The following is a 13641-nucleotide window of genomic DNA, read 5'->3' as shown; positions in this document are numbered from 1 at the left end:
GGGGGAAAGGGCTTAAAATGGGGGGGGGGGGGGGCTTTATTATAAGGGGGGGGTCCCCCATATCCTATCATACGCACGGCGTACAAGGAAGGGGTTTATGGGGGGGGGTCCCCTCATTGTGTGGGGCTGGGGGGGGGGTTTTGCGTTGGGGGGGGCCCCCCCCCTTTGTCCCCCCCCATAGCCATCCTTTGGGGGCCCCCCCCTCGCAACGCTTGGATGCGGCGGCAACCCGAATAGAGCTTCCCATTGCTAAAGCGCATCTCCCTTAGGGGGTGTGTGGGGTGGGGGGGGCCCCCATGAGGAGCGGACCCCATCGTAGCCCCTCCCCCGCTGTGGGTTGAAGGGGGACCCCCCCCAATTTGGGGGACCCCCCCCCCCGGACCCCCCCGACCCCCCAAAGGAGGCCTCCTTCGACGGCGCGCACGGGAGGGCTTGCGGCACGAGACGGCGCGACGCAGCTCGCGGAGCATCTCGTTGCATAGGGAGAGCTGTGGGGTGGGCGACATAGGGCTGAAGTGGGGCCCTATAGGGCGCCTAAAGGGCTCTATGGGGCAGCCGGGGCTCTATGGGGAGATTCGGGTACACACAGAGCCTATGGGGAGCTCCCGGCCCATCAGAGCCCCTTGGGTACCGCTCGATGGGACCCATTCAGCTCGCATCTCCTATGGGATCTATGGGACCCCACATCTCCTATAGGACCCCCCCCCTCCCAGTCCTATGGGGCCTCACGTCCCCTATGGAGCCCCCCACAGCCCCTATGGAGCCCCCCACATCCCCTATGGAGCCCCCCCCACAGCCCCTATGGAGCCCCCCACATCCCCTATGGAGCCCCCACCACATCCCCTATGGAGCCCCCCCCACAGCCCCTATGGAGCCCCCCACATCCCCTATGGAGCCCCCCCCACAGCCCCTATGGAGCCCTCCCCTATCCCATACAGAACCCCCCCATGCCCCATGGGATCCCCTGGACCCTAATGGATCTCCCTATCCCCTATAGATCCCCCCACTGCATAGGGGACACGCTGTCCTCTATGGGACCCCCCCATATCCCACAATCCCCTATGGGAACTCCCGTGTCCCTCATTACCCCCATTGCCCCCGTTGCCCCCATTGCCTCCCATTGCAACCATTGCTCCCATTACCCCATTGCCCCCATTGCCCCCCATTGACCCCATTACCCCCATTGCCCCCCACTGCCCCCATTAACCCCATTGCCCCCACTACCCCATTGCCCCCATTGACCCCCATTGACCCCATTACTCCCATTGCCCCCATTGTCCCCATTGCCCCCATTGCCCCCATCACCTCCTCGCTCTCGGCTGAGCGCCGCGTTGACCACACGAACTCCACCACAGCCACGAAGACGGCGACGATGAGGCCACAAACCAGCACCACGAAGATGCCCCCAATGTTCTCCATGCCCAGCCCTGGAGGAGGAGAAGACCCCACGCATTCATTGGGCTCCATTGGGCACCATTGGGTGCCATTGGGCTCCATTGGGCACCATTGGGTTCCATTGGGTGCCATTGGGCTCTATTGGGTACCATTGGGCACCATTGGGTGCCATTGGGTGCCATTGGGCTCCATTGGGCTCCATCGGGCTCATTGGGCTCTATTGGGCACCATTGGGTTCCATTGGGCTCCATTGGGCTCTATTGGGTGCCATTGAGCACCATTGGGTTCCATTGGGCTCCATTGGGCTCTATTGCGCTCCACTGGGTTCCCTTGGGCTCCATTGGGTTCCATTGGCCTCCATTGGGTGCCATTGGGCTCCATTGGGCTCTATTGGGTGCCATTGGGCTCCATTGGGTTCCATTTGACTCCATTGGGCACCATTGGGCTCCATTGGGTTCCATTGGGTTCCATGAAGCTCCATTGGGCTCTATTGGGCTCCACTGGGTTTCCTTGGGCTCCATTGGGTTCCATTGACCTCCATTGGGTGCCATTGGGTTCCCTTGGGATCCATTGGGCTCTATTGACCTCCATTGGGTGCCATGGGGTTCCCTTGGCTCCATTGGGCTCATTGGGCTCCATTGGGCAACATTGGGTGCCATTGTGCTCCACTGGGCTCTATTGGGTTCCAATGGGTGCCATTGGGCTCCATTGGGCACCACTGGGCTCTATTGGGATCCATTGGGTTCCATTGGGCTCCATTGGGCTCACTGGGCTCTATTGGGTTCCATTGTGTTCCCTTGGGCTCCATTGGGCTCCATTGGGTGCCATTGGGCTCCATTGGGTTCCCTTGGCCTCCATTGGGCTCTATTGGGCTCCACTGGGTTCCCTTGGTCTCCACTGGGTTCCATTGGCCTCCATTGGGTGCCACTGGGTTCCCTTGGACACCATTGGGTGCCATGGGGTTCCCTTGGGAGCCATTGAGTTCCCTTCTTCTCCACTGGGCTCCATTGGGCTCCACTGGGTGCCATGGGGTTCCCTTGGGAGCCATGGGGTTCCCTTGGCTCCACTGGGCTCATTGGGCTCCATTGAGCTCCACTGGGCTCTATTGGGATCCACTGGGTGCCATTGGGATCCATTGGGCTCCACTGGGTTCCCTTGGGCTCCATTGGGCTCCACTGGGCTCTATTGGGATCCATTGGGCTCCATTGGGTGCCATTGGGCTCCATTGGGTGCTATTGGGCTCTATTGGGCTCCATTGGGTTCCCTTGGGCTCCATTGGGCTCCACTGGCCTCCATTGGGTTCCATGGGGCGCCATTGGGTTCCATTAGGCTCCATTGGGCTCCATTGATCTCCATTGGGCACCACTGGGCTTCACTGAGCTGTGTGTCCCCCTTCCACCCCATAACCCCTCAATGCGTGTGGGGGAATCACCTTTCGCTCTATGGTCCTCCTCTTTGGGGCAATGCCCCCCTTCCCACCACTTCCTCTTGAGGATCTCCAAGCGGTTGTTCTCCTGCAGCTGCAGGATGGCCAAGGTGATCTCATCGCGGAACGGGGACCCTATGGAAGAGCGCCCATGGGGGGGGCGATGGGTCTCCCGTGTTGAAGGTGGAGACCTCACCCCAACACTGGTGCGTGGGTCTTCTGTTGGCCGTGTGTCCCCCCCCATACCCAATGGCATGCCGATGCCATAGCCCTTGGTGTCCAGCAGCCCCCCGATCTGGGTCAGGTTGCAGTTGTGGCGCCGGTGGTACTCGTTCATGGTGGACTCCAAGAGGAAGGCGTACTTGGAGTTGAGGACGCGGGCGATCCCTTCCTCCGTGCTCTTGACGAAGACGCTGGGCTGCTTGGACTGCATGTAGTTCCACATGCGCTGGTAGGTCTGGTACCGCGAGTTCTGCGGTGGAACGGGGTTGGGGGGGGGGGGGATGTGGTGGGTCTAGGTTGGGTTGGGTTGGATGGGTTGGGTTGGATGGGTTGCTCTAGGTTGAGTTGGGTTGGGTTGGATGGGTTGCGATGGGTTGGGTTGGATGGGTTGATCTAGGTTGAGTTGGGTTGGGTTGGATGGGTTGATCTAGGTTGAGTTGGGTTGGATGGGTTGGGTTGGATGGGTTGGATGGGTTGATCTAGGTTGAGTTGGGTTGGATAGGTTGGGTTGGATGGGTTGGGTTGGATGGGTTGATCTAGGTTGAGTTGGGTTGGGTTGGATGGGTTGCGTTGGATGGGTTCGATGGGTTGATCTAGGTTGAGTTGGGTTGGATAGGTTGGGTTGGATGGGTTGGATGGGTTGGGTTGGATGGGTTGATCTAGGTTGAGTTGGGTTGGGTTGGATGGGTTGCGTTGGATGGGTTGGGTTGGATGGGTTGATCTAGGTTGGGCTGGGTTGGATGGGTTGGGTTGGATGGGTTGATCTAGGTTGGTTTGGGTTGGATGGGTTGGGTTGGATGGGTTGATCTAGGTTGGGCTGGGTTGGATGGGTTGATCTAGGTTGGGTTGGGTTGGATGGGTTGATCTAGGTTGGGTTGGGTTGGTTGATCTAGGTTGGGTTGGGTTGGATGGGTTGGATGGGTTCGATGGGTTGATCTAGGTTGGGTTGGGTTGGTTGATCTAGGTTGGGCTGGGTTGGATGGGTTCGATGGGTTGATCTAAGTTGGGTTGGGTTGGTTGGGTTGATCTAGGTTGGGTTGGGTTGAATGGGTTGGGTTGGATGGGTTGAGTTGGCTTGGATGGGTTGGGTTGGATGGGTTGGGATGGGTTGGGTTGCATGGGTTGATCTAGGTTGGGTTGGGTTGGATGGGTTTGGTTGGATGGGTTGATCTGGTTGGGTTGGATGGGTTGGGATGGGTTGGGTTGGATGGGTTGGGATGGGTTGGGTATGTATAGGTTGGGTTGGGTTGGATGGGTTGCTTTGGGTTGAGTTGGGTTGATCCAGGTTGAGTTGGGTTGGATGTGTGGGGTATATATAGGTTGGGTTGGATGGGTTGGGTTGGGTTGGACGGGTTGGGATGGGTTGAATGGGTTGGGTTGGGATGGGTTGAGATGGGTTGGATGGGTTGAGATGGGTTGATCTAGGTTGGGTTGGGTTGGATGGATTGGGTTTGGTTGGATGGATAGGATTAGATGGGTTAGGTTGGATGGCTTGGGTTGGATGGCTTGATCTATGTTGGGTTGGGTTGGATGGGTTGGGTCGATCTGGGTTGGGTTGATCTAGTTTGGGTTGGGTTGGGTTGGATGGGTTGGGTTGAATGGATTGATCTAGGTTGGGTTGGGTTGGGTTGATGTGGGTTGGATGGATTGGGTTGGGATGGGTTGGATGGGTTGAGTTGGATGGGTTGGGTTGGATGGGTTGGGACGGGATGGATTGGGTTGGATGGGTTGATCTAGGTTGGGTTGGGTTGGATGGGTTGGGTTGATCTGGGTTGGGTTGGGTTGATGTGGGTTGTATGGATTCTGTTGGGATGGGTTGGATGGGTTGAGTTGGATGGGTTGGGTTGGATGGGTTGGGACGGGATGGGTTGGGTTGGATGGGTTGATCTAGGTTGGGTTGGGTTGGATGGGTTGGGTTGATCTGGGTTGGGTTGGGTTGATGTGGGTTGGATGGATTGGGTTGGGATGGGTTGGATGGGTTGGGTTACATGGGTTGGGTTGGATGGGTTGATCTAGGTTGGGTTGATGTGGGTTGAGTTGGAAGGTTTGGATTGGTCCAGGTTGGATTGAGCTGGGTTGAGCTGGATGTGTTGGGTTGATCCAGGTCGGGTTGAGATGAGTCCATCCAAGTTGGGTTGGATGAGATGGATTGATCCAGGTTGCGTTGAGCTGGATGTGTTGGGTTGATCCATGTAGGGTTGGGTTGGGTTGGGTTGACGTGGGTTGATCCAGGTTGCGTTGGATGGGTTGGGATGAGTTGAGCTGGATTGATCCATGTTGGGTTGGATGAGATGGGTTGGGTTGAGCTGGGTGGATCCATGTTGGGTTGGATGGGTTGGATGGGATGGGGTGATCCAGGTTGGGTGGGGTTGGACGTGCTAGGTTGATCCATGTTGGGTTGGATGGGATGGGTTGGGATGAGGTGGGCTGATCCATGTTGGGTTGGGTTGGGTTGAGCTAGGTTGACCCATGTTGGGTTGGGGTGAGCTGGGTTGACCCGTGTTGGGTTGGGTTGACCCAGGTTGGGTTGGGTTTAATTGCCCCAGGTTGCCCCATGTTGGGTTGGGTTGGATTGATCCAGGTTGCCCCACATTGGGTTGGGTTGGAATGACCCATGTTGGGTTGGGTTGGATTGACCCGGGTTGAGTTGGATTGACCCGGGTTGGGTTGGATTGACCGGGGTTGGGTTGGGTTGGGTTGGGTTGGATTGACCCGGGTTGCCCCACGTTGGGTTGGGTTGGAATGACCCATGTTGACCCATGTTGGGTTGAGTTGGATTGACCCGGGTTGGGTTGGATTTACCCAGGTTGGGTTGGGTTGGGTTGGGTTGGATTGACCCGGGTTGCCCCACGTTGGGTTGGGTTGGAATGACCCATGTTGACCCATGTTGGGTTGAGTTGGATTGACCCAGGTTGGGTTGGATTTACCCAGGTTGGGTTGGGTTGGGTTGGGTTGGATTGCCCCAGGTTGCCCCATGTTGGGTTGGGTTGGGTTGGATTGACCCAGGTTGCCCCATGTTGGGTTGGGTTGGGTTGGATTGACCCAGGTTGGGTTGGGTTGGGTTGGATTGACCCAGGTTGCCCCATGCTGGGTTGGGTTGGGTTGCCCCAGATTGGGTTGGGTTGGGTTGGGTTGACCCAGGTTGCCCCATGTTGGGTTGGATTGACCCAGGTTAGGTTGTTTTGGGTTGGATTGACCTGGGTTGGGTTGGGTTGGGTTGAGTTGAGCCAGGTTGCCCCATGTTGAGTTGGGTTGGGTTGGATTGACACAGGTTGCCCCCTGTTGGGTTGGGTTGGGTTGGATTGACTCGGGTTGCCCCATGTTGGGTTGGGTTGGGTTGACCCAGGTTGCCCCATGTTGGGTTGGGTTGACCCCGGTTGCCCCATGTTGGGTTGGATTGACCCAGGTTGGGTTGGGTTGGGTTGGATTGACCCAAGTTGGGTTGGGTTGGGTTGGATTGACCCAGGTTGCCCCGTGTTGGGTTGGATTGACCCATGTTGGGTTGTGTTGGGTTGGATTGACCCAGGTTATTTTGGGTTGGGTTGGATTGACTTGGGTTGGGTTGGGTTGACCCCAGTTGCCACATGTTGGGTTGGAGTGACCCATGTTGGGTTGGGTTGGGTTGGATTGACCCGGGTTGCCCCATGTTGGGTTGGGTTGACCCAGGTTGCCACATGTTGGGTTGGGTTGGGTTGGGTTGCCCCGGGTTGCCCCATGTTGCCCCATGTTCAGTTGGATTGACCCAGGTTGGGTTGACCCGGGTTGGGTTGGGTTGGGTTGGATTGACCCAGGTTGCCCCATGTTGGGTTGGATTGACCCAGGTTGGGTTGGGTTGGGTTGGGTTGACCCAGGTTGCCCCATGTTGGGTTGGATTGACCCAGGTTGGGTTGGGTTGGGTTGGATTGACCCAGGTTGCCCCATGTTGGGTTGGATTGACCCATGTTGGGTTGGGTTGGGTTGCATTGACCCGGGTTGGGTTGGGTTGGATTGACCCAGGTTGCCCCATGTTGGGTTGGGTTGGATTGACCCAGGTTGGGTTGGGTTTGATTGACCCAAGTTGCCCCATGTTGGGTTGGATTGACCCCGGTTGCCCCATGTTGGGTTGAGTTGGATTGACCCGGGTTGGGTTGGGTTGGGTTGACCCAGGTTGCCCCATGTTGGGTTGGGTTGGATTGACCCGTGTTGGGTTGGGTTGGGTTGACCCACGTTGCCCCATGTTGGGTTGGATTGACCCAGGTTGGGTTGGGTTGACCCAGGTTGGGTTGGGTTGACCCAGGTTGGATTGACCCAGGTTGCCCCATGTTGGGTTGGATTGACCCAGGTTGGGTTGGGTTGGGTTGGATTGACCCAGGTTGCCCCATGTTGGGTTGGATTGACGCAGGTTGGGTTGGGTTGGGTTGGATTGCCCCCGGTTGCCCCATGCTGGGTTGGATTGACCCAGATTGGGTTGGGTTGACCCAGGTTGGGTTGGGTTGGGTTGGGTTGACCCCGATTGCCCCATGTTGGGTTGGATTGACCCAGGTTGGGTTGGGTTGGGTTGGATTGACCCAGGTTGCCCCATGTTGGGTTGGATTGAGCCAGGTTGCCCCATGTTGGGTTGGATTGACCCAGGTTGGGTTGGGTTGGGTTGGATTGACCCAGGTTGCCCCATGTTGGGTTGGGTTGACCCCGATTGCCCCATGTTGGGTTGGATTGACCCAGGTTGGGTTGGGTTGGGTTGGATTGACCCAGGTTGCCCCATGTTGGGTTGGATTGACCCGGGTTGGGTTGACCCCAGTTGCCACATGCTGGGTTGGAGTGACCCATGTTGGGTTGGGTTGGGTTGGATTGACCCGGGTTGCCCCATGTTGGGTTGGGTTGACCCAGGTTGCCACATGTTGGGTTGGGTTGGGTTGGGTTGCCCCGGGTTGCCCCATGTTGCCCCATGTTCAGTTGGATTGACCCAGGTTGGGTTGACCCGGGTTGGGTTGGGTTGGGTTGGATTGACCCAGGTTGTCCCATGTTGGGTTGGGTTGACCCCGATTGCCCCATGTTGGGTTGGATTGACCCAGGTTGGGTTGGGTTGGGTTGGATTGACCCAGGTTGCCCCATGTTGGGTTGGATTGACCCAGGTTGCCCCATGTTGGGTTGGGTCGACCCCGATTGCCCCATGTTGGGTTGGATTGACGCAGGTTGGGTTGGGTTGGGTTGGATTGCCCCCGGTTGCCCCATGCTGGGTTGGGTTGGGTTGGATTGACCCAGATCACCCCAATCCCCCCCCTCCCCTCCTTCCCCCTCCCCCCCCTCCCCCCACACCTGGAAGAAGGTCATGGTGGACCCGGCATGGATCGTGCCATACTCGATGTTGGTCTGATCGGCCAAGTCATCGGCCGACTCGATGGGCACCTCCATGCGCTGCACCGTCAGGAAGGCCGCCAGGTTGGCCGTGTACGACGAGATGATGATGAGGGTGAAGGCCCACCTACGGCGACACCATGACGGGGTTGGGGGGGGGGGGGGGTGACACGGAGGGCTCATTTCATGCGTCAACCCCCCCCCCAATCCCACCCCATAGTCGCTATGGGGCTCACCAGACGCCGCTGACGCAGCGGGTGGACAACGCGCGCGGCATGATCTCGGAGCCCTGCTGCATGAAGCCGCCGACGGGGAACCAGAGGCTGTTGCCCAACGTGTATTGGTTCTCTAGAAGGTTCCGGCGCTCCCGTAGGCACGGGTGGGGGTTGTACCACTCGTAGGGGCTCAGCCTGTTGGGGGGTGGGATGTGGGGCGGGATGTGGGGCGGGGGGGGGGAATGGAGAGGGTAAGGGGGGCTTCCGTAGTGCTCCAATCGCCATCGTTGACCGCAATGGGAGGTCCTTGAACCCCATCGTTGACCCCAATGGGTGCTCCTTGAACCCCATCGTTGACCCCAATGGGTGCTCCTTGAACCCCATCATTGACCCCAATGGGTGCTCCTTGAACCCCATCGTTGACCCCAATGGGTGCTCCTTGAACCCCATCGTTGACCCCAATGGGTGCTCCTTGAACCCCATCATTGACCCCAATGGGTGCTCCAAGACACCTCAAACCCCAATGGGAGGTCCTTGAACCCCATTGTTGACCCCAATGGGTGCTCCTTGGGGCACCAAACCCCATCGTTGACCCCAATGGGTGCTCCAGGACCACCAAACCCCATCATTGACCCCAATGGGTGACACTGGAGCTCCAAATCCCATCGTTGACCCCAATGGGTGCTCCTTGAACCCCATCACTGACCCCAATGGGTGCTCCTTGAACCCCATCATTGACACCAATGGGTGCTCCTTGAACCCCATCATTGACCCCAATGGGAGCTCCTTGAACCCCATCATTGACCCCAATGGGTGCTCCTTGAACCCCATCATTGACCCCAATGGGTGCTCCTTGAACCCCATCGTTGACCCCAATGGGTGCTCCAGGACCCCCAAACTCCATCATTGACCCCAATGGGTGCTCCAGGACCCCCAAACTCCATCATTGACCCCAATGGGTGCTCCTTGAACCCCATCGTTGACCCCAATGGGTGCTCCAGGAGCCCCAAACCCCATCATTGACCCCAATGGGTGCTCCTTGAACCCCATCGTTGACCCCAATGGGTGCTCCAGGACCCCCAAACCCCATCATTGACCCCAATGGGTGCTCCTTGAACCCCATCGTTGACCCCAATGGGTGCTCCTTGAACCCCATCGTTGACCCCAATGGGTGCTCCAGGACCCCCAAACCCCATCATTGACACCAATGGGTGCTCCTTGAACCCCATCGTTGACCCCAATGGGTGCTCCAGGACCCCCAAACCCCATCATTGACCCCAATGGGTGCTCCTTGAACCCCATCGTTGACCCCAATGGGTGCTCCAGGACCCCCAAACCCCATCATTGACCCCAATGGGTGCTCCTTGAACCCCATCGTTGACCCCAATGGGTGCTCCAGGACCCCCAAACCCCATCATTGACCCCAATGGGTGCTCCTTGAACCCCATCGTTGACCCCAATGGGTGCTCCAGGACCCCCAAACCCCATCATTGACCCCAATGGTTGCTCCTTGAACCCCATCACTGACCCCAATGGGTGCTCCTTGAACCCCATCATTGACCCCAATGGGTGCTCCTTGAACCTCATCATTGACCCCAATGGGTGCTCCTTGAACCCCATCATCGACCCCAATGGGAGCTCCTTGAACCTCATCGTTGACCCCAATGGGAGCTCCTTGAACCCCATCATTGACCCCAATGGGCGCTCCTTGAACCCCATCATTGACCCCAATGGGTGCTCCTTGAACCCCATCATTGACCCCAATGGGTGCTCCTTGAACCTCATCATTGACCCCAATGGGTGCTCCTTGAACCCCATCATTGACCCCAATGGGTGCTCCTTGAACCCCATCATTGACCCCAATGGGTGCTCCTTGAACCCCATCATTGACCCCAATGGGTGCTCCTTGAACCCCATCATTGACCCCAATGGGTGCTCCTTGAACCCCATCATTGACCCCAATGGGTGCTCCAGGACCACCAAACCCCATCATTGACCCCAATGGGTGCACCAGGACCCCCAAACTCCTTCGTTGACCCCAATGGGTGCTCCTTGAACCCCATCGTTGACCCCAATGGGTGCTCCAGGACCCCCAAACTCCATCATTGACCCCAATGGGTGCTCCTTGAACCCCATCGTTGACCCCAATGGGTGCTCCTTGAACCCCATCATTGACCCCAATGGGTGCTCCTTGAACCCCATCATTGACCCCAATGGGTGCTCCTTGAACCCCATCATTGACCCCAATGGGTGCTCCAGGACCACCAAACCCCATCATTGACCCCAATGGGTGCTCCAGGACCCCCAAACTCCATCATTGACCCCAATGGGTGCTCCTTGAACCCCATCGTTGACCCCAATGGGTGCTCCAGGACCCCCAAACTCCATCATTGACCCCAATGGGTGCTCCTTGAACCCCATCGTTGACCCCAATGGGTGCTCCTTGAACCCCATCGTTGACCCCAATGGGTGCTCCAGGACCCCCAAACCCCATCATTGACCCCAATGGGTGCTCCTTGAACCCCATCGTTGACCCCAGTGGGTGCTCCTTGAACCCCATCATTGACCCCAATGGGTGCTCCTTGAACCCCATCATTGACCTCAATGGGTGCTCCTTGAACCCCATCATTGACCCCAATGGGTGCTCCTTGAACCCCATCGTTGACCCCAATGGGTGCTCCAGGACCCCCAAACCCCATCATTGACCCCAATGGGTGCTCCTTGAACCCCATCATTGACCTCAATGGGTGCTCCTTGAACCCCATCATTGACCCCAATGGGTGCTCCTTGAACCCCATCATTGACCCCAATGGGTGCTCCTTGAACCCCATCGTTGACCCCAATGGGTGCTCCTTGAACCCCATCGTTGACCCCAATGGGTGCTCCTTGAACCCCATCGTTGACCCCAATGGGTGCTCCTTGAACCCCATCATTGACCCCAATGGGTGCTCCTTGAACCCCATCGTTGACCCCAATGGGTGCTCCTTGAACCCCATCATTGACCCCAATGTGTGCTCCTTGAACCTCATCATTGACCCCAATGGGTGCTCCAGGACCCCCAAACCCCATCATTGACCCCAATGGGTGCTCCTTGAACCCCATCATTGACCCCAATGGGTGCTCCTTGAACCCCATCATTGACCCCAATGGGTGCTCCTTGAACCCCATCATTGACCCCAATGGGTGCTCCAGGACCACCAAACCCCATCATTGACCCCAATGGGTGCTCCAGGACCCCCAAACTCCATCATTGACCCCAATGGGTGCTCCTTGAACCCCATCGTTGACCCCAATGGGTGCTCCAGGACCCCCAAACTCCATCATTGACCCCAATGGGTGCTCCTTGAACCCCATCGTTGACCCCAATGGGTGCTCCTTGAACCCCATCGTTGACCCCAATGGGTGCTCCAGGACCCCCAAACCCCATCATTGACCCCAATGGGTGCTCCTTGAACCCCATCGTTGACCCCAATGGGTGCTCCAGGACCCCCAAACCCCATCATTGACCCCAATGGGTGCTCCTTGAACCCCATCGTTGACCCCAATGGGTGCTCCAGGACGCCCAAACCCCATCATTGACCCCAATGGGTGCTCCTTGAACCCCATCGTTGACCCCAATGGGTGCTCCAGGACCCCCAAACCCCATCATTGACCCCAATGGGTGCTCCTTGAACCCCATCATTGACCCCAATGGGTGCTCCTTGAACCCCATCATTGACCTCAATGGGTGCTCCTTGAACCCCATCATTGACCCCAATGGGTGCTCCTTGAACCCCATCGTTGACCCCAATGGGTGCTCCAGGACCCCCAAACCCCATCATTGACCCCAATGGGTGCTCCTTGAACCCCATCGTTGACCCCAATGGGTGCTCCTTGAACCCCATCATTGACCCCAATGGGTGCTCCAGGACCACCAAACCCCATCATTGACCCCTATGGGTGCTCCTTGAACCCCATCATTGACCCCAATGGGTGCTCCTTGAACCCCATCATTGACCCCAATGGGTGCTCCTTGAACCCCATCATTGACCCCAGTGGGTGCTCCTTGAACCCCATCATTGACCCCAATGGGTGCTCCTTGAACCCCATCATTGACCTCAATGGGTGCTCCTTGAACCCCATCATTGACCCCAATGGGTGCTCCTTGAACCCCATCGTTGACCCCAATGGGTGCTCCAGGACCCCCAAACCCCATCATTGACCCCAATGGGTGCTCCTTGAACCCCATCGTTGACCCCAATGGGTGCTCCTTGAACCCCATCGTTGACCCCAATGGGTGCTCCAGGATCTCCTATTGGGGTGCTATTATGGGATATCCCTATTGAGGGTCATTATGGGATATCCCTATTGGGGTTCTATTATGGGATGTCCCTATTGGGGTGCATTATGGGATGTCCCTGTTATGCTTCATTTCAGGATGCCCCTATTGAGTGCTATTATGGGATGCCCCTATTGGGTGCTATTATAGGATATCTCTATTGAGGGTCATTATGGGATGTCTCTATTGGGTGCTATTATGGGGTGTCCCTATTGGGGTGCATTATGGGATATCCCTATTGAGGTTCATTATGGGATGTCTCTACTGGGTGCTATTATGGGATGTCCCTATTGAGTGCTATTATGGGATATCCCAATTGAGGGTCATTATGGGATGTCCCTATTGAGGTTCTTTTATGGGCTGTCCCTGCTGGGGTGCATTATGGGATGTCCTTATAAGGCTTCATTATGGGATGCCCCTCTTGGGGTGCATTATGGGATGTCCCTATTGGGTGCTATTATAGGATATCTCTATTGAGGGTCATTATGGGATGTCTCTATTGGGTGCTATTATGGGATGTCTATATAGGGGTGCATTATTGGATGTCCCTATTAGGCTTCATTATGGGATGTCCCTATTGGGGTGTATTACGGGATGTCCCAGCTGGGGTGCATTATGGGTTGTCCCTATAAGGCTTCATTATGGGATGCCCCTATTGAGTGTTATTATGGGATGTCCCTTTTGGGGTGCATTATTGGATGTCTATATGGGGGTGCTATTATGGGATATCC

The 13641-nt window shown here is 57.1% G+C and overlaps 1 protein-coding gene across 1 annotated transcript; it reads right to left on the bottom strand.

Annotated features, from left to right (window-relative positions):
* Positions 1-1305: 1305 nt before the first annotated feature.
* Positions 1306-8787, bottom strand: LOC130592282 (glutamate receptor ionotropic, kainate 5; the record flags this gene model as incomplete). Its single annotated transcript, XM_057396512.1, has 5 exons — positions 1306-1427; positions 2828-2956; positions 3068-3293; positions 8339-8504; positions 8614-8787. Coding segments are annotated over 5 exons (817 nt in total), but the record flags the coding sequence as incomplete, so codon positions are not given.
* Positions 8788-13641: the final 4854 nt, after the last annotated feature.

Source organism: Pezoporus wallicus, unplaced genomic scaffold (assembly GCF_028554395.1).
Source record: "Pezoporus wallicus isolate ANWC-B61680 ecotype Strahan unplaced genomic scaffold, APGP_CSIRO_Pwel_v1 contig_12638, whole genome shotgun sequence".
NCBI lineage: Eukaryota > Metazoa > Chordata > Aves > Psittaciformes > Psittacidae > Pezoporus > Pezoporus wallicus.
The sequence above is the reverse complement of the archived record's forward strand: the minus strand, read 5'-3'. Positions and strand labels throughout refer to the sequence as shown.